Source organism: Bufo gargarizans, chromosome 5 (assembly GCF_014858855.1).
Source record: "Bufo gargarizans isolate SCDJY-AF-19 chromosome 5, ASM1485885v1, whole genome shotgun sequence".
NCBI lineage: Eukaryota > Metazoa > Chordata > Amphibia > Anura > Bufonidae > Bufo > Bufo gargarizans.
The window spans coordinates 396,850,504-396,872,138 of record NC_058084.1 but is presented as its reverse complement, the minus strand read 5'-3'; the positions used below and the strand labels follow the sequence as shown (position 1 = coordinate 396,872,138).

Genomic DNA, 21,635 nt, shown 5'->3' with positions numbered 1-21,635 from the left:
CACAGAAAAGGTAGCTTAGAAGTCATACATACAAAAAAACACATGTACACAGAACAATTATAATGACAGTGAAGTGCGTACAGATCCTGCAAGCACATTTGCCTGCATATGGCACCTCTGTAGGAATATAGGAGAAAACTCTGTTTGCCTCTATAAAATGAAGGTCGCACAGGGCCACAATACATTTGTAATGTGTAAACATACCCTTACATTAAAAAGGTGCAAGCCATAGATCTTTGCTCGATTGATGGCAATATTTTCCCTTTGTATTGTTTTATTTTAATTCCCATTACCTTTTCACTTTCGGTATCTAGAGCAGAAGTGGCTTCATCCAGGAGTAACACTTTTGGCTTCCGTACAAGAGCGCGTGCAATGGCGATCCTTTGTTTTTGTCCACCTGAAAGCTGAGCTCCCTTATCTCCAACACGAGTGTTATATCCCTTCAATATCAAAAAGGCAGAAAACGTTCAGTTGGGAAGCAAACGGTCAACACTTTAAATCTAAGTAATATGATCTTAATAAATTACTTCTGGCAAGTTCATAATGAATGTGTGGATATTGGCTGCTTTCGCTGCCTCTATGACTTCTTCCTCTGGAACAAGTCTACTGTTGTCTCCATATTGAATGTTCTCTTTGATGCTGCAGTCAAAAAGGATTGGTTCCTGTGACACAATGCCGATCTGCGACCTGAGCCACTTCAGATGTAAAGACGTGATGTTGATCCCATCAGCAAGCTAAAATATATCAAATATAATAGGTACAGTTATCATTACAAATTAAAACCAGGTGCTGAAACATATTATTTTTCTAATTTGTTTTTGTTTTGTGATTACAGATTTTTTTTTTAAATACTTATTTTACATGACCTGCTGTTAACAGCATTCACAGATCTAATTTACAGCAGCCACATGGACCACGGAATCCTTTTTTCTAAAGATCTCCATTGTCTTCCATGGGAGAGTGAACTGGGCATAATCTGTGACATATGCGGGGTCACTATGCGGCAGTAGGAAAAGGTGAGATACGACCATTGCATATTTTGACTGGTGTGATTATCTTTAAATAGGTGTTACCTGTCATTTTAATCCTACCAGTGATGATTATAATGAGATGACTCTTATAACGGCTTGGAGGTAAATCTGCAGCACAATCCACAGGGGACAGTGGAAAATGCACTGTAGATATATGGCAAACTTAAAGGGGTTGTCCAAGTTATTTTTATGGATGACTTATGACTCATGCACACGACAGTATTTTGCGTTCAGTATACTGGCCGTTTTTTTAGTTCAGTATGCAGTACATATACTGAACCATTCATTTCAATGGTTCAGCAAAAAAAAATGAAGTGTTTCCGTGTTCATTCCGTTTCAGGATTTCCGTAATTCCGTACCATGAAAAGATAGAACATGTCCTATTCTTATCCGCAAATCACAGTGCTTGGCTCCGTTGAAGTCAATGGGTCCGCAAAAAAAACAGAACACATACGGAAATGCATCCGTATGTCTTCCATATCCGTTCCGTTTTTGCTGAACCATCTATTGAAAATGTTATGCCCAGCCCAATTTTTTCTATGTAATTACTGTATACTGTATATGGCATACGGAAAAACGGAACGGAAAAGGAAACTGAACCCCAACGGAAACAAAAAATGGAACAACGTATCCGTAAAAAACAGACCGCAAAACACTGAAAAAGCCATACTGTCGTGTGCATGAGCTCTTATCCTCGGGATAAGTTATCAATATCAGATCGGCGGGGGTCCAACACTTGGCATCCCCACTGATCAGCTGTTTGAAGAGAAGGTGTGCTGTGCCAGTGCTGCCTCCTCTTCATTCTTTACCTACTAGTCGTCGCATCTGCAGTGGTGAGAAGGTGAAATTACACCTGGATAGGTCATCAATATTTGATCGGTGGGTAGCCAACACCCGGTAACCCTGCCAATCAGCTGTTTGAGAAGGCACCAGTGCTCGCAGTAGCGGCCTTTTCACAGCTTTCTCTATGTCATGTGGCATCATGTTCATCAGTTACATGCCCTAGGCGAAGATCAGCTTCACTTCAATGGGGGAAACTAAGCCACAGCCATTATCACATGGAAGGAGCTGTGTTTGGTGAGCAGGGAGAAGGCTGCAGTGCTAATGTGAGCACCGGAGCCTTCTCAAAAAGCTAATTTGTGGGGGTCCTGGGTGTCGGACCCCCACTGGTCAGATACTGATGACCTATCCGGAGAATAGGTCATTATTAGGCTTGGGCGAATTAACCTTCAGATCATAAATCCAAAGTCGATTAGTTCAAATACTTTTATTTGAATGCTGTTTCAGCACAGCATTAAAAAATGTTGGCTCCGTGGAGCCAAAGTGTCATGACCATGGTCATGGTCGTGACTCTTTTAGCCGCATGCAGTTGCCAGTGGTTAGGTTTGTTGTCAACCTCAGGTGAGGGCTGTTAGTATCTTGCCTCATGTGTGGTTGCCGCTGGCAACATGATAGTATTGGCAGTATAGCAGCCTGTGCTTTTGCTAGACAGCTTGCTGTCAAGTGCATGCGGTTGCACCTGGCAACCTGTCTATGTATGTGTGCACTTTCCCTGTTTTGTGTGCACGGGGTTTATGTGTGTGTGCACTTCCCCTTTAAGTGGCTTCACTACCCTGTCTGGCGTTGGAAGGGTTAATTCCCTTTCCAGTGTGTGTCTGTGTGGGTGCGGCTACTGGCTATTTAGCTTCTGCTGAGACCTGAAGCTGAGGGGTACTCCAGCCTTGTTGTAAGCTGGAGTCATCCTTCTGGTCTCTTTTACCATCTGCCAGTGAGGGCCACCCTTGTGGTCATAAAAGTTATGCGTTATGTTTATTTAATGTTTTTGTGATGTGTTCTCTTATTGCAGCTATGGATCTGGGTTCCTGTGTGTTTATGTGTGTGCGCTGTGTCCTTTATGTTTGGTGTGGACAACAGCATGTGAGCACGGGATCCAGTCAGTGTGTCTGTGGCAGGTAGGTGTGGAAGTGGTTTCACTCACCTGCCATATCCATAGGCTGTTTATGTTTCCCCTTCCTTGCAGTTTGGCCAGTTTAGACTCCTGTTCCTCTGTGTCTAGGAGGAACAGGTTGTCTTACCCAGCTCCTAGCTCAGGGATCTTCTGAGGGCTAGTAGGGACTCGAGGTTCCTGAGTATGAGCCCTCCTACCATCTGGGTTGGCTCATACAGCTAGGAGTCAGGGTCAGAGTTAGGGATGCTGTAGGAGGTGACCTGCTCCCTAATTCTGTTGTCCTGGCCAAGCAGCTTGCAGATACGTGTAACATCGCACAGCTGAGGGTTTCCCCCATCCTCAGCCATGACACAAAGTTCTTCTCGCCCGAAGTCGTGCAAGACATAGGTGAATTCCTACTGTTTTCATATCTGCGTATTTTAAAACAATTAAAAAGAGCAATCCGAACTGCAGTACCAAAGCCCAGTTCGGATCGCTATTTTAAACAGGTTTTTAATATGCAGATATGATTACAGTAAGAATTCACCAAAGTCTTGCGCGACTTTGGGCAAAACAAACTTTGACTCCACAAAGCCAATACATTTTAATGCGGTACGGAAACAGCATTAAAATCCAAGTATTTGAACAAATCAACTTCGGATCTATAATTCGCTCAAGCCTAGTCATTTGTAAAAAGATCTTTGAAAACTCTTTAAGTTAGCTAAAGTAAAGCTATAAATGTATAAATTACAAGTGTTACTGAATCTTTTCCCACAAAAATATCCATCAATCTGCTCAGCTTCTCCGGCTCTATAACACATGAATTTGCTCTACAATGGACTATTGAAGTAGTGAGGGCCCCATGCACACTCCAGTTCTTGCACAATGGCCCTGTGCAGTCCAAACCTGGAACACATCATCTATAAATCATACATAAAGTATACTGCAGGTTGCTTTTGTTATCTATTATACATCGATCTATGACCAGAGTATTGTTCTATTACATTTCACATACAATATAACAATAACATTACCACTTGTCCTTCTTCAGCGTCATAAAAACGCTCCAAAAGCTGAACCACTGTACTTTTTCCACAGCCGCTGCTTCCAACCAGTGCGAGAGTCTGGCCTTTAGAAACTTTCAAGTCCAGTCCCTGAAGAATCTGAACATTGGGTCTTGTTGGATAAACAAATTGGATGTTTTTAAACTCCAGATTTCCCTCCATTTGTTTCTTTTAAAATAAATATATAGAGAGAGGTTATACAGAGATGCAGCTTACAGGTTGTGTTATAGCAGCCCTATAATAATGAGTGAAAACAGTTTTCTGAAACACCTTTAAATATCTTGCTTTGCGTAACATAAAATTTTATTTGCTTGCAGCCAGCACTAGAGAAAGTTTTTAGTGACTTTTATTTAATCCCTTCCCGACAGCTGCCATATATTTCCAGTCGTGTGTTGTGCCATTTTCTGCGGACAGCACATGCTCCCTTTGATTTTAATATGTTTGCTGACACTGCAGCATTTTTTTACTGATCATATGTAGGTCAGTGAAAAAAAATCACAGAGAATTGCTCTACTTTGGTCCGTAGAGCAATTGAAGTCTATGGGTCAGTGAATATCACAGACACAACGTGACATCCGTGTTTGGTCTGTGTTAGGTCCATTTTTTAATGATCACTCATAGGAGATGCTTTTAAAAGTCATTTTCAGCTGAGCAGTGCCCGTGAAATATAGATGACAAACAGAGGGGGAAAAATAAACCAAACAGTGATCATGCAATGTCTGTGATCAGGGATAACTCTGAGCACTGACCCTTAAAGGGTAGAGAAAGTTAATACAAGGCACTTACTAATGTATTGTGATTTTTCCATATCGCCTCCTGTGCTGGCTGGATTCATTTGTTCATCACATGTTCCCACCCTGCAACCCAGGAGCGGTAGCTGTGCTTGCAAGCACAACACACTATACGGAAATATCTGAACTATTAAAATGCAAAATACATTTTTCTGTACGGTGAACACCATGACAGAAAAAAATCTAAATGCTCAAATTGCAGATTTGTATGTTTACGTAGCACCCCTACCGCAAATAACTTGAACATAGTGATCAAAAAGTCTTTGGCACCCCAAAATGGTACTATTAAAATTACCTCACAAAAAACACGCTTTCACACAGGTCTGTAAAAAGTATTTTTTAAAAGTAGTAAAATATAAAAAACAGTATACAAATTTGCTATTGCAGTATTCGACTGACCCAAAGAAAGGTGAAAGGTTCGTGTTTCGTTTTTTTTTATGTCGATGACATAAAAACATAACTCAAAAAAACAATGGCTGAATCACTTTTTTTTTCACCTTGCAAAGATATTTTCCCCCGTTTTTCCATACATGATATGTCAAAGTAACAAACTACAACTAGTCCTGATAAGTCTTTGTGAAGAGAAAATTAAAGTGATAGCGCTTAAAAATTGGGGAAGCAAAAAATGAAAAATATTCATGAAAGAGGTTCATTGTGTTTAGTAAATACCTAGGCCCACATTTATTAATTAGTTTACCTCAATTTTGGGGCTAAACTGTGCTATAAAAGGTTTCAGAGTGAACTGTTTAATGACCATATATGCCCACACAGATTTCATGCACTCTATCATGAAACCGCTCCAACAGCGATGGACACACAGAGCTATATCAAAACCACGGACAGGTCTTTTGCATATCACTGCTTACTTTGTGACAATGGCACCTATCGAGGGGTGGGATACATAAGGCAAGAGGGCAGTTAGTTCTTGAAGTTGATGTGTTTTAACCCCTTTCAGGACAGCGTCTTGTTACATTTTTGCACTTCGCTTTTTTACTGCTATCTTTCCCGCAGCTATTTTTTTATTTTTCCTTTCACATAGGCCCCATTCACACGACTGTATTTTTGGTCCGTATCTGATCCGAATTTTTTGAGCATTGAATGTGGACCCATTCATATCAATGGGTCTGCAAAAAATACGGACAGCACATCGTGCACTGTACACATCCATATGTCCATTCCACTGTCCAGCAAAAAAGATAAAACATGTCCTATTCTTGTCCATTTTGTGGACAAGCATAGGCATTGTTACAATGGGACCATTTCAATTTATTATTATAGCCACTAAAGTGGAATGTGCCATTAAAGGATAAACTAAGGTCTTTTAGCATATGAGATATCAGTGTCGCAAAATTAGAGACAGTGCAAGCAACTGTGTAGGACATGTCTGAGCCCGAGCACCGCGCCAAGGTTCCTCAAGTAGCTAGGGACCTAACACTCACCTACCTGGGCCATGTGGGCAATACCAGGAGCCAGTGGGAAAATTACAAGAGCATGAGGCCGACTCACAAACAACTCACCAGGAGGGAGGAGGAGGGAGGAGTCTGCGAGTCCCACTCAAGACTGGCTGGTCGGCCTCATGCTCCTGTTATTGCCCACATGGCCCAGGTAGGTGAGTGTTAGGTCCTGAGCTACTTGAGAAACCTTGGCGCGGTGCTCGGGCTCAGACATGTCCTACACTGTAGGACTTGTTGGCTAATCTCTCAATTTTAAAATCAGTTTGAGGGTTTAGTAAGACCGCAGAGTGCACCTGTCTTTGCTATTATATTGTTATATTGATTATCACATCCACATAATTGCTATCTTGTGTAGGATGTCTATTGGGGTACTTATGGTTTGCTGCGGGCATCCTCCACTGTATGCATTTTTGCTGGGGATCGTCATTAGCAACGGGCAACAAGTGCAGGATTTTCTCCCCTGTATATATGCACAACTGCATGTGGGTTTGAGCACCTCCTGCTTGTTTAATACCACGCCATTCTTTTCAGTTTGTATATATAGAGATGCCCGGAGGTGTATAAACTCCAATTTAAATGTGCCTGCTTTCCATCTACAGGCTACATTTAGGTGCACCTGTGAGGCCTGGGCCATACCAGCCAGTCTTGAGTGGGACTCGCAGACTCCTCCCTCCTCCCATTGCTAGCATGGTTATATGCTGGCGGTAACTGGTGAGTTGTTTGTGAGTCGGCCTCATGCTCTTGTAATTTGCCCACTGGCTCCTGGTATTGCCCATATGGCACAGGTAGGTGAGTGTTAGGTCCCGAGCTACTTGAGAAACCTTGGCGCTGTGCTCGGGCTCAGGACATGTTCTACACCATAGGACATGTTGACTAATCTCTCAATTTTAAAATCAGTTTGAAGGTTTAGTAAGACCGCAGAGTGCACCTGTCTTTGCTATTATTTTGTTATAGAGTAGAAGCGAGTCTCTCATGTGCAGTGCTTAGCCTAAGTCCCCCTAGTGATTGCTGTAAAAATGCATATTGGTGTTTAAGAGAGGAGGTCCCATATGCAGAATCCTAATCTTTTTAAATGAGAAGTGGCTACAAAGATCATTTACCTCTCTAGAGCAGTGTTCCTCAACTCCCGTCCTTAGAATCTACCTGCAGGTCATTATTTGAGATTATCCCATGAATATTATGTATTAAGTGTTGATTAGAGTTGAGCAGACACATGAATGTTCAGGTTCGACATGTTTGGCCGAATGTCACAAAAAAGTTTGAGTTTGAGACCCAAACTTGACCCCGAACCCGAACCCATTGAAGTCAATGGGGACCTGAACTTTGGAGCACTAAAATGGCTCTAAAGAAGTCATGGAAAGGGCTAGAGGGCTGCAAATGGCAGCAAAATTTGGTTAAGAGCATGGCAAGTGCTCTGCAAACAAATGTTGATAGGGAAATGACTTCAAATAAAATACGTAAAAATAAAAAATATTAACCTTGATCTAGGAGGGGGAGGTCCATATGGAGTAAGAGGTTGAGGAGGCAGTGGATGTGGCAGTGTAGGTGGAAGCAGCGGTGGAGGAGGAAGCCTACACTGGTTTTTGGTTTACATTTTATTTATTTTTTGTTTAAATTAGGGCACACCCCAAAAGAGTGTGAAATATCAAAATACTACAATGAGCAATTGCGCTAGAGTATAACAATGGCTGGGTAAGGTCAGTATACATATCTATTCTGCACAAGGTATGGACAAGTCCTGTGGGATCCATGCTTGGTTCATTTTAATGGACATAAGCTTGTCCACATTGTCTGTGGACAGGAGGCTGTGCTTGTCTGTGATAACGCCCCCTGCCGTGCTAAACACATGTTCAGACAATACACTGGCTGCAGGGCAGGCCAGCATCTCCAAGGCGTAAAGGGCAAGCTCAGGCCATGTGCCCAATTTGGAGACCCAGAAGTTGAAGGGGGCAGACCCGTCATTCAGTACGTGTAGGCGTGTGCACACATACTGCTCCACCATGTTGCTGAAATGCTGCCTCCTGCTAAGACGTTCCATATCAGCAGGTGGTGCTGGTTGTTGTGGCGTGCTGACAAAGCCTTTCCACATTTCGGCCATGCTGTCCCTGCCTTCTGAGATGCTGGCGGTGCCTCAGCTGCGTTAGCAACCTCTTTCTCTTCCTCTTCCTCTGCCTTCGCCTTGTGCTTCCACTGTGCCCCTGCTGTCAGGTGGGAATGCCGCCAGCAGCGTGTCTACCAGCGTGTGCTTGTACTTGCGCATCTTACGATCACGCTCCAGTGATGGAATTAAGGACCTTACGTTGTCCTTGTAACGAGGATTCAGCAGCGTGGCCACCCAGTAATCAGCACAAGTTAGAATGTGGGCAACTCGGCGGTCGTTGCAGAGAGACTGCAGCATGTAATCGCTCATGTGTGCCAGGCTGTCCAAAGGCAACAACAAGCTGTCCTCTGTGGGAGGTGTATCGTCTGTGTCCTCTGTATCCCCCCAGCTACGCACCAGTGATGGTCATGAACTGGTTTGGGTGCCAATTTGTTGTGAACACGGTTCCTCCTCCTCCTCATCCTCCAGAACTGTGCCCTGGCTGGATAATTGTGTACCTGGCGTTTGTGGGTGCAGTAACCCACCCTCGGAGCAACTTGTGAATGACTGGCCTGAAACCCTTGAAAATGATCCCTCTTTCTCCTCCTCCTGTGCCACATCCTCTTCCATCATCGACAGCAGCGTTTTTTTTTTCAAGGAGGCATAGAAGTGGGATAGTAACGCTGAGAATGGCGTCATCGGCACTGGCCATGTTTGTGGAGTACTCAAAACAGTGCAACAAGGCACACAGGTATCGCATGGAGGCCCACTCATTGGTGGTGAAGTGGTGCTGTTCCGCAGAGTGACTCACTAATGCGTGCTGCAGCTGAAACTCCACTATCGCCTGCTGCTGCTCGCACAGTCTGGCCAGCATGTGCAAGATGGAGTTCCACCTGGTGGGCACGTCGCATATGAGGCGGTGAGCGGGAAGGCCGAAGTTACGCTGCAGCGCTGACAGGCGAGCAGCAGCAGGGTGAGAACACCAAAAGCGCGCACAGATGGCCCCCACTTTCTGCAGCAGCTCTGACATATTGAGGTAATTTTTAAGGAATTTCTGCGCCACCAAATTCAGCACATGTGCCAGGCAAAGGATGTGCGTCAAACCGGCTAGGCCCAGAGCTGCTACGATATTTCACCCATTATCGCAAACCACCAGGCCATGCTTGAGGCTCACTGGCACCAACCACTCATCGGTCTGTTGTTCCATGCCTGTCCACAGCTCCTGCGTGGTGTGGGGTTTGTCCCCCAAACAGATACGTTTTAAAACTGCCTGCTGTCGTTTACCCCTGGCTGTGCTGAAGTTAGTGGTGAAGGTGTTACGCTGACCAGATGAGGAGCCGGTAGATGATGAGGAAGTGGAGTAGGAGGAGGAAGCAACAGGAGGCAAACTGAATCGCCCTGCAATCCTCGATTGTGGAAGGACATGCGCCAAACTGCTATCCACCCCAGGCCTAGCCGCCACTGCATTTATCTAGTGTGCTGTTAAGGAGATATAACGTCCCTGTCCTTGCTTACTGGTCCACGTATCCATAGTTAGGTGGACCTTGCCACAGATGGAGTTGCAAAGATTTTGTCCCCCACTTGGTTGTGTAGGGAAGGGATGGCTCGCCTGGAAAAGTAGTGGCGGCTGGGCATGATGTTCTGTGGGATAGCCACAGCCATAAAGCTTTTAAAACTATCCGTTTCCACCAGACGGAATGACAGAATTTCAAAGGCCAGTAATTTTGAAATGCTGCCATTCAGGGCCAGGGATCGCCGGTATCTAACGCTTGTATTGGACAGCAGTATCTAACGCTTGTATTGGACTGTCAGAAATGCAGCAAAGGCCACAAATGTATTATCTTGCCCAAATTGGGTATTTTTTTTATACTAGAATATAACAGCAGTATCTAGCGCTTGTATTGGACTGTCAGAAATGCAGCAACGACCCCAAATGTAGGGTCCTGTACAAAATGGGTGTTTTTTTAAACCCTGAATATAACTGCAGTATTTACAGCTTGTATTAGACTCTCACAACTTCAGCAAAGGACCCAAAATGTATTATCTTGCAAAAAATGGTGTTTCTTAAACCCTGAACATAACTGCAGTATTTAAAGCTTGTACTTTACTTTCATAAATGCATAAATGGCCCCAAATGTAGGGTCTTGCAAAAAATGTGTGTTTTTTAAAGCCAGAATATAACTGCAGTATTTACAGCTTGTATTTGACTGTCACAAATTCAGCAAATGACCCATAATGTATTATCTTGCAAAAAAAATGGTGTTTTTTTAAACCCTGAATATAACTGCTGTATTTAAAGCTTGTATTTAACTGTCACAAATGCAGCAAAGGCCCCGAATGTAGGGTCTTGCAAAAAATGGGTGTTTTTTTTAAACCCAGAATATTACTGCAGCATTTACAGCTTGTATTTGACTGTCACAAATTCAGCAAAGGACCCAAAATGTATTATCTTGCAAAAAACTGGTGTTTTTTTAAACCCTGAACATAACTGCAGCATTTAAAGCTTGTATTTGACTGTCACAAAGTCAGCAAATGACCCAAAATGTATTATCTTGCCCATATAATAATAGTTGAAACACGTGGTCATCACAGGTGTTGAATTTCTCAGAGACCCAAAACATTAGTCATTCAACGGACAGAAATGGCCTTTTTTTGCCGCTGTATTTATCTAAGACAGAGACCATTATTTGTTCTGGGTTGTGACGTATATTTGGGGGCTGTCATGAGGAAATTCAATTAAACGTGGTCGACTTCTCACATGTGTTGAATTTCTCCGAGATTTATGCCTCAATCATATTTTGAAATGTAATATAGTCCACTTTGTCGTAAGCTAGGCGAGTGTGCTTATCGGTCACGATCCCCCCTGCTGTGCTGAATATCCTTTCGGACAGGACACTGGACGAGGGGCAAGCCAAGAGTTCCATGTCAAATTGTGCCAGCTCTGGCCACAGGTCAAGCCAGCACACCCATTAGTCCAGGGGTTTCTCGCTTCTCAGAGTGTCCACATCGGCCGTTAACCCGATGTAGTCGGACATCTGTCAGTCTAGGCGTTCCCTGAGGCTGGATCTAGAGGGCAGCTCTCTATGGGTTGGCTGCAAGAATGATCTCATATCCGAAGTGACCAACACATCTTCAAACCGCCCTCTTCTTGCATGCGCTGTTGGATTGGTACTCGCAACTGTTTCTCTGTGAGTGGAAATTCCTCTGCCAATGCCCGTAAAAGCAGAATGCAGCATTTCTCGAAGCAAGGCCTGGAAGTGCTGCCTTCTGACAGTCCTCTGTGATACTGGTAACTTATCCGCCATTTTGTTTTTGTACCGGGGGTCTTAGTACTTTTCCACCCAGTACTGGTCCTTGCCCTTTATTCTTTTTATATGGGGGTCCCTCTTTAAACTTTGGAGCATGAAGGCCCCCATTTTCACTAAACTGGATGCAGTGGATTGGCCTGGCTCCTGCTCATCTTCCCGGATAATGTTGTTGTCTGTCCCCTCTCCCCAGCCACGGACAATAGCAGGGATCCCAGAAAAGTTTGAAGCATGCTCTTCTTACTCCTCCTCCTCCTCCTCCTCTGCCCCGGCACCATCCTCCTCTGACTCCTCTTCACACTCCCTCATCTTGACTTCCTCATCGTCCTGCTCCTCGACGGCTTGATCGTTGACACGACGCAATGCATGCTCCAGAAAGAAGGCGTGAGGTACGATATCACTGATGGCGCCCTGGCTGCGACTGACCAGTTTGGTGATCTCAGCAAATGGCCGCAGAAGTCTGCTTGCGTCGCGCATGAGCAGTCACTGTCGCAGAGAAAAAAAACAAGCTCCCCAGAACCTGTCCTGACACAAAGTTCGTACAGGTAGTCGTTAACTGCACGTTTCTGCTGGAGCAGCCTATCAAGCATATACAAGGTGGAGTTCCAGTGTGTCCGGCAGTCACAAATCAGACGTCTGAAGGGCAGGTGGTGTAGCCGCTGAACGGCGAGCCATGGCCGTGTAAGATCTTCTAAAATGGCCAGAGATTTTTCTGGTCTGATGGAAGAAGTCCTAGACCCCAGGGTATTTTACAATGAATCGCTGCACGACTAAGTTCAGGACGTGTGCAATGTTTTAGCGCGCTCAGCAGATTGTCACCGTTGTACACCACTTTACCAACTGTCAAATTGAGTGGGGTTAGACACTGATTGGCCTGTGACCACAGAGCTGAAAGCAGTGCAGGACCAGTGTGGCTCTTGGCTTCTAGGCACAACAGCCGCCTCACAGCATGGTAACGTCTCACCTAGGACGTCAAATAGGTTCTGGAGAGCTTAGGGGCGCAGCAGAAGAGGCAGTAGCAGTGGAAAAGGAGGAGTCAGTCGAGGAGGAGACGGAGGATGCAGTAGGAGGAGGAGAAGAAGAGGCAGGCCTGCATGCAATCCGTCGCAATAACACTAAATCCACACGGGTGCTACGGGTTGCATGCTTGACGGCCGTCAGAAGGTTCACCCAGTGGGCAGTAAAAGTTATGTACCTTCCCTGCCTATGTTTGCTAGACCACATGTCTGTGGTCAGATGTATCTTGGCACTGACACTGTGTGCCAGAGATACATTCACTTGCCTCTGAACGTGGCCATATAGCTCTGGGATGCCCTTCTGGGAGAAATATTTCCTTTCGGGGACCTTCCATTGTGGTGTGCCAATGGCCACAAATTTTCTAAGGGCCTCCAAGTCCACCAGTTTACATGGCAGTAGTTGGCAGGCTAGCAATTCCGACAAGCCAGCGGTCAGCTGTTGGGCAACAGGGTTATCTGGCGTCATCATCTTTTCACGCTCGAATATTTGGGCCACGGAAGCCTGCCTTTTGCCAGATGAATGCAACAACGGCACGGTGGAAGGTGGAGGACAAATTGGAGGTGAGAGGAGAAGGAGAAGAGGCAGGACGTGGAGCTCCGGGAGTGTGGCTTTGTATGTTCTGACGGTGTTGCTCCAACTGGGCTCGGTGATGGGAGGCCATGTGCCTTCTTAAGGCGGTTGTCCCTAGGTGAGTGTTGGGCTTACCGCGACTTATGCGTTGACAGCACTGGCTGCAGAAGGCAACACTATTGTCAGCAGCGGACACGTTAAAATAACCCCACACTGCTGAGCCATGTGCCGGCATCCTGGGAGTGCCAGATGTGACAGTGCATGGTGGATGGCTCATTCCAGATACATTAGCAGTCTGCTTTTTGCCTCCTGTTCACTGTAAGTTCTGCCTGCTTCTCCTCCATCTCTCCCTCTTAAACCCCCTACTCTTCCTCTTTTGTGGGCACCCACGTGACGTCCATAGACACGTCATCATCGTCACCTTTACCACTACTGACATTAGAGATCTCGGAATAGGCAGCAACAGCGGGGACCACCCTCCTTGGGCTGATCTGGGTATTGTCGTCAGACTGCTGTGTGGCGAACGTTGATACCTCCTCTTCCTGATCCGATGCCAAGAATGGCTGCACATCGGTAAGGTCTTGGAATGGATGGAGGGGAGGGGATTTGGTGGTGGTGGTGTCTTTGGGGGTGCACACAGCAGAGAGTAAAGAGGGTGCAGATAGAGAGGATGAGGAGGGTGCGGAAGCGGAAGGCTGAGTGAGCCACTCAACCAAGTCTGGTGCATCCTTTGACGTAATTGCACGCATCATCTGCAACTTCACACTTAGGCTCCGGCCTGGTGCACCTGCCCGACCCCTACCACTCCTGCGGAATGGCCTGCCTCTTCTTCTGCCTGTCATTTCCAAAATGACCCTGTGACAAAAGTCCCTATAGAAGAGCAGTATTTGTGGAAGAAGTTATATCACACGCCTGCCTCAATCAGTTTTTTGGGGGGCAACTGGTATATCACACCAGTATAAATTATTTGTTCCAATAGCGTTTGTCACTGTCTATAGCTGAGGTAACGCAGCAAAACTGCAAACAAATGCTGCACTAACTAAATGCACTATATAGAAAGTATATTATTGGTATATAACACCCCTGCTTCAATCACTTTTTTGGGGGGGCAACTGGTATATCGCACCAGTAGAAATTATTTGTTCCAATAGCGTTTATCACCCAGTGTAACTGCGGTAACGCAGCAAAACCACAAACAAATGATGCACTACCCAGCAGCTGTGGTGTCCTCATTCTGCTGATGCTGCCACCTCCACACTTTCATTGTGCCACCCTGTGGCCTCCTCCTGATGCTGATGCTGCCGCCGCCACCTCCACACTCTGTCATTGTGCCACTCTGCGGCCTCCTAATGCTGCTGCAACATCCAAACTGTCATTGTGTCACTCTGTGGTCTCCTCATTCTGCTTCCACCTCACCACTATGTCATAGGGCCACTCTGTGGAATTCTCATGCTGTTCCTACCTTCCCCACTTCATGACTGGGCCACTATTTGGCCTTTCGGCCTGGCTGACATTATTTATTTGACCCTTCTTCTGATCTGTCAGAAGGAAGGAAAAATGAGACGCACAACGGATCTTGTCTATGTAACAGCTGTAATATAGTAGCCAAAAGCAGGAGTGAGTACAAAACACAGAAGACATGCAAATATTCCATCCACATGTCATCTCTGTTTTGGATTCAATCCAGTTTTTTTGGGGCTTTAGCAATACTGATGTATTACTGACCAAATGCTGACTGAGTGAAGATGGATGCTCCACAGACAGGGTCCGTTTTTTGGGGTTACTGTTCTGACGGATCAGAGGAAGGGCAAAATATTCAGTAATGTCAATACAAATTTACTGCTGACACCCACTCCAATCTGTCGGGGGGGGGGGGGGGGGCTCTACTTGTATAAGCATTTAATAGAACAGGTTGTGTAGACATCTATGTGGAATCAGCTGACGACAGTGTAAAAGAAGTGTGCATCTTCTAACATTGATCTTTAAGGCTGAGTGCACACTTGAGTTATTTGGTCAGTTTTGGCCCCATAACTGCCCAAATAAGTAAAGTGTGCAGTGATTCTAAGAGTGACGCCTGTCATCTGCGTGTCATACTGACTCACAGTATTGTTTCAGTACCACACCACTATAAAAGCTCTCTGCAGCCAGGAAATAGACGTTTTTAACGTGATTCGCAAAAAAATTAGTCTCGAACCAAATTTTTCAAATTCCATTAGTAGTCGATAATCCAATAGCTTTATCATTCATTATTGAAATTTTACTGCATTAATATCACGCATTACAGAGCATTTTTCTACCCACTTCAGTGTCTCTAACAAATGCACTAAACACTGTGTAAAAAAGGAAAAATATATATTTACCAAAGTTTGTCCTTCTTCACTGTGGATGTCAATAGCTGGAATTCTATCCACCAGTTTAAAAATGCGTTCAGCTGAAAATTTTGCAGCTCCTAAATTTAATGTGAAGGAATCTGGATGCGCCACTTTGCGAGCCGTAAATGTAATCATGAAAAATGTTCTAAGAGAAGACACATCAGAAATAATTTAATAAATAATTTAAATAGTTAAATAATCATTAAATGATCATTAAACTTTACATAAAAGAATAGATAAGTATAAAACAGCAAACGTACAGTACAGACCAAAAGTTTGGACACACCTTCTCATTCAAAGAGTTTTCTTTATTTTCATGACTATGAAAATTGTAGATTGACACTGAAGGCATCAAAACTATGAATTAACACATGTGGAATTTTATACATAACAAAAAAGTGTGAAACAACTGAAAATATGTCATATTCTAGGTTCTTCAAAGTAGCCACCTTTTTCTTTGATTACTGCTTTGCAGACGCTTGGCATTCTGAGCTTCAAGAGGTAGTCATCTGAAATGGTCTTCCAACAGTCTTGAAGGAGTTCCCAGAGATGCTTAGCACTTGTTGGCCCTTTTGCCTTCACTCTGCGGTCCAGCTCACCCCAAACCATCTCGATTGGGTTCAGGTCCGGTGACTGTGGAGGCCAGGTCATCTGGCGCAGCACCCCATCACTCTCCTTCATGGTCAAATAGCCCTTACACAGCCTGGAGGTGTGTTTGGGGTCATTGTCCTGTTGAAAAATAAATGATGGTCCAACTAAACGCAAACCGGATGGAATAGCATGCCGCTGCAAGATGCTTTGGTAGCCATGCTGGTTCAGTATGCCTTCAATTTTGAATAAATCCCCAACAGTGTCACTAGCAAAGCACCCCCACACCATCACACCTCCTCCTCCATGCTTCACGGTGGGAACCAGGCATGTAGAGTCCATCCGTTCACCTTATCTGCGTCGCACAAAGACACGGTGGTTGGAACCAAAGATCTCAAATTTGGACTAGAACTCTGTGTGGCATTGACCTGGTCTCTAATCTGAGCTGCTGTTAACCTGCGATTTCTGAGGCTGGTGACTCAGGTGAACTTATCCTCCGCAGCAGAGGTGACTCTTGGTCTTCCTTTCCTGGGGCGGTCCGCATGTGAGCCTTTTTCTTTGTAGCGCTTGATCGTTTTTGTGACTGCACTTGGGGACACTTTCAAAGTTTTCCCAATTTTTCGGACTGACTGACCGTCATTTCTTAAAGTAATGATGGCCACTCGTTTTTCTTTACTTAGCTGCTTTTTTCCTGCCATAATACAAATTCTAACAGTCTATTCAGTAGGACTATCAGCTGTGTATCCACCTGACTTCTCCACAACGCAACTGATGGTCCCAACCCCATTTATAAGGCAAGAAATCCCACTTATTAAACCTGACAGGGCACACCTGTGAAGTGAAAACCATTTCAGGTGACCACCTCTTGAAGCTTATCAAGAGAATGCCAAGAGTGTGCAAAGCAGTAATCAAAGCAAAAGGTGGCTACTTTGAAGAACCTAGAATATGACATATTTTCAGTTGTTTCACATTTTTTTTGTTATGTGTATAATTCCACATGTGTTAATTCATAGTTTTGATGCCTTCAGTATGAATCTACAATTTTCATAGCCATGAAAATAAAGAAAACTCTTTGAATGAGAAGGTGTGTCCAAACTTTTGGTCTGTACTGTATAAAATAATGAAACATAGTAGGATATAATGTCATCTATAGTGTTGAGCGCGAATATTCGAATATAATTTTTTTTCCGCAAATATCGGCACTTCGCTAATTCGCGAATATTTCGAATATAGTGATATAAATTCGATATTTCGAATATTCGTTTTTTTAGTTTTTTTAATTGTTATATTTTTTTTTCCCACTTCCCTAAAGTTGTTCTTACCTGTCCTTTGGATTCCTGGCTTCCTAGCTGCTCCAGTCAGCGCCCGTTGCCGCTTCTGCCGACTTCCATACTCATGGAGCGTCCCCATCACCATGGGAACGTCTCCATATACTAGAATGTACTGTCGGATTTGAGAATTACGTTGAAATCGCAATTCGATTATTTCAAGTTATAATAATCGAATTTCGATTTTAACTTAAAGTCTACTCTCCTATTGAAATAGCAATGCGATTAATTCAAGTTATAAAATCGAATTTCGATTTTAACTTAGCACTGCTATATTCCATATTTGTTAATTCTAGCCTAATATGGACTGTAGCAGTGCTAAGTTAAAATCGAAATTCGATTATTATAACTTGAATTAATCGAATTGCGATTTCAACTTGGACCTGGTTTACTATGGTTGGCTTGGTAGAATTAGCGAATATGACGAATATATTCGTTATATTCCACAAAACGAATATAACTAATGTATTCGTCATATTCCACAAAACGAAGATAACGAATGTATTCTGCATCTTCGTTTTAGCTACCTATTCGTCAACTTCGCTAATTCTAGCAACCATATAGGAAAGTTTACTATAGAGACAGCTAAGTTTAATTCGCTATGCGATTATATGACTGCTTTTTTTTTAATAAATAGTATAATTATAATAATTATCAGGTATTATAATTATTCTATTTATTTAAAAAAAAAAAGCAAAGTAATATAATCGCATAGCGAATTAAACTTAGCTGTCTCTATAGTCAACTTTCCTATATGATTGCTAGAATTAGCGAAGTTGACGAATAGGTAGCTAAAACGAAGATGCAGAATACTTCGTTATCTTCGTTTTGTGGAATATAACGAATATATTCGTCATATTCGCTAATTCTACCAGGCCATTGAAGCCAACCATATAGTAAACCAGGTCCAAGTTGAAATCGCCATGCGATTAATATAACTCGAAGTAATCGCATGGCGATTTTAACTTAGTAATGCTATATTCCATGCTCATGGAGCGTCCCCATCACCATGGGAACGACTCCATATACTAGAATGTACTGTCGGATTTGAGAATTACGTTGAAATTGCAATTCGATTATTTCAAGTTATAATAATCGAATTTCGATTTTAACTTAAAGGCTACTCTCCTATTGAAATAGCAATGCGATTAATTCAAGTTATAAAAATCGAATTTCGATTTTAACTTAGCACTGCTATATTCTATATTAGGCTAGAATTAACAAATATGGAATATAGCAGTGTCTCTATAGTAAACTTTCCTATATGATTGCTAGAATTAGCGAAGTTGACGAATAGGTAGCTAAAACGAAGATGCAGAATACATTCATTATCTTCGTTTTGTGGAATATGACAAATACATTAGTTATATTCGTTTTGTGGAATATAACGAATATATTCGTCATATTCGCTAATTCTACCAAGCCAACCATAGTAAACCAGGTCCAAGTTGAAATCGCAATTCGATTAATTCAAGTTATAATAATCGAATTTCGATTTTAACTTAGCACTGCTATAGTCCATATTAGGCTAGAATTAATGAATATGGAATATAGCAGTGCTAAGTTAAAATCGAAATTCGATTTTTATAACGAATTAATCGCATTGCTATTTCAATAGGAGAGTAGCCTTTAAGTTACAATCGCAATACGCGATAATTTAAATCGCATATTAATCGCGATAACAAGAATAATGACGAATATTCGATTTCGACGAATATAAAACGAATATTCTATCGAATATTCGCGAATTTCGCCGAAATCGAATATGGCACCTGCCGCTCATCACTAGTCATCTAAGGCTTCTTATAACAGCTGCCATCAGCCTTTCCATATTGGCATGTGAGCACAGTAGTCCTATGTCAGCTGGTATCACTTCACATTACACAAACCTGCCAAGAAATGTCTCACTTTGCCTGAACAGAGAGGCTCCTTGTTTATCTGAACTTCTCCCACTGAGAAAACTTCAGTCATCAGTTCCACTGGTGCAATGATGACATTGTGCTTATTGATGTCCAGGACTCACATGCTCACAGGACTCTTTGCCTAACACACTGTCAGGCCTTTTCCTGTCCAGGCTTAAAAACCTCCCCCAGCTGTCTCCTGAACTTTGGTTCCACCTCACTTATTAACCCTGCTGATACACAGCACCCAAACACTGTGACTTAAGGGTGTATTAGACACCCCAATGCCGCGGACGATGGTCAGGAGGGAAGCGTTCTCTCCAGCAATCACCAGATAGCTATTGGAGGACACAGCTCCTTTTACATGCAGCAATGTCCTCCGTAGCATGGGGAGAAGTGATTGATATGCCATCGCTTGTCCCCATGTAGGACAGTGGTGCGCAGGCAGCAGATCGCTATTAGCGTGATCTGCCAGCGACACCATAGTGATTTTTACACATGCTTAAAAATAACAATTGTCCGATGAACGAGCATATGCTTGTTCATCAGGCAATTGGAGGCAGTATTAGGGTACTTTCACACTAGCGTTTAAGTTTTCTGGTATTGAGTTCAATCATAGGGACTCAATACCGGAATAAAACGCTTCAGTTTTGTCCCCATTCGTTGTCAATGGGGACAAAACTGAACTGAACAGAATGGAATGCTCCAAAATGCATTTCATTCCGTTTAGTTGCATTCCCATACCGGAGAGCAAACCGCAACATGTTGTAATTTGCTTTCCGTCCTGGGACGCGGAGCAAGATGGATCCAGCATTACTCCCAATGCAAGTCAATGGGGACTGATCCGTTTTCTCTTCCACAATCTGCCACAATAGAAAACGTATCCGTCCCCCATTGACTTTCTATGGAAATAATGATGACTCGTCTTGGCGATGTTAAAGATATGTTAAAGATAATACAACCGGATCCATTCATAACAGATGCAGATGGTTGTACTATCAGTAACGGAAGAGTTTTTGCTGGACCCTGCCGGATTCTTCAAAAATGCTATTGGGAAAGTAGCCTTAGAATGCCAGGTGATTGCTAACGAGTGTTCATAGGAACGATTGTTAGCGATTATCTGCCAGAAAATCTGGCTGTCAATACACCCTTGGCTTGGCTGCCTGTAAACTGGCCAGATATACATGGCGTCTTCAGGGGATCGAGCAGTCTGTGTCCACAGACTGCCCGATCCCCTGAAGACGCCATGTATATGGCGAAACATGTCGGGTGGCAGCATTTAGGGTTTTAGACTTTAGTGCATTCCAGTGTGCAAATCCATCTGGCCAGTTTACAGGCAGCCAAGGCAGCTAGGGTGCCGCAGTAATAAATAATAGTAGCTCACAGAAAGAGCAGTGCTGACCGAATCAGGCAGCAAACACAGCAGACGATCGCTACCAGTAATAGCCAGAAGGAACAGCAACAGTGTCACAGAACCAGTGATAGCCGATGAATCACTAACAGGAAGCAGACAAAATATTTGCAGAAGCTACAAAGTAGCAGCATATACACCAATATATGTAACCATATAGCTATTGGCAATTGAGTGTTGCAACTATATAGGCCCCAGAACTTGCTCACATTGATAGCTGCTGTTGCCTGCTTCTGTGCTGCTGGATGGATTATTCAGAAAACAGGACTGGGAACAGCTCCTTATCTGATATTGAGCCATGCCTCACAGTTTGAGAAACAAGGTAAGACGTGTGCTAAACAAGTTTTGCAATACTTTCATGAGAATACTTTTAATGAATATGATAATGCTTCCTAAATTAGTCATAATTAAAGGAAAGAGAGTGATAAAATGGAAGATGCAATGCTTTAACAACATTTTTGTCAGTTGTAGGGTGTTATTGGGCTGGAGGATGCATGAAAGTGGTCGGATTCCGAGTCATAAATATTATTAAAATATATTTGTTTAATATGTGACATCCAAAAAGTAATTCAAATACTTACAGGAAAACATTTTCAATATATATATAGCAATGTGCAACAAGCCATCCTCCGAGGCTAAACACCGGTGCACATATAATGAATTGCAAACTTTCTGCTATAGCGCATGCCAATCCATAAATAGGTGCGATCTTTAATGCATTCCTGGAAAAAAAACACATATGTTAGAAAATCTATTTTATGACAAGCAACTACATAAAAACAGCATTTGAACTGCT

General features: G+C 43.4%; 1 protein-coding gene across 4 annotated transcripts in view; it reads right to left on the bottom strand.

Annotated features, from left to right (window-relative positions):
* The window catches only part of LOC122937809 (ATP-dependent translocase ABCB1-like), a 182,715-nt gene that overhangs the window by 1,771 nt on the left and 159,309 nt on the right, over window positions 1–21,635 (bottom strand). For all 4 annotated transcript variants that reach the window (XM_044292882.1, XM_044292884.1, XM_044292883.1 and 1 more), the window contains 5 exons: window positions 21,421–21,561; window positions 15,600–15,756; window positions 3,993–4,190; window positions 528–734; window positions 294–440 (listed from right to left, as the gene is read on the bottom strand). In XM_044292882.1, the coding sequence (XP_044148817.1) occupies window positions 294–440; window positions 528–734; window positions 3,993–4,190; window positions 15,600–15,756; window positions 21,421–21,561 (850 nt within the window). The remainder of the gene's footprint in view (window positions 1–293; window positions 441–527; window positions 735–3,992; window positions 4,191–15,599; window positions 15,757–21,420; window positions 21,562–21,635) is intronic.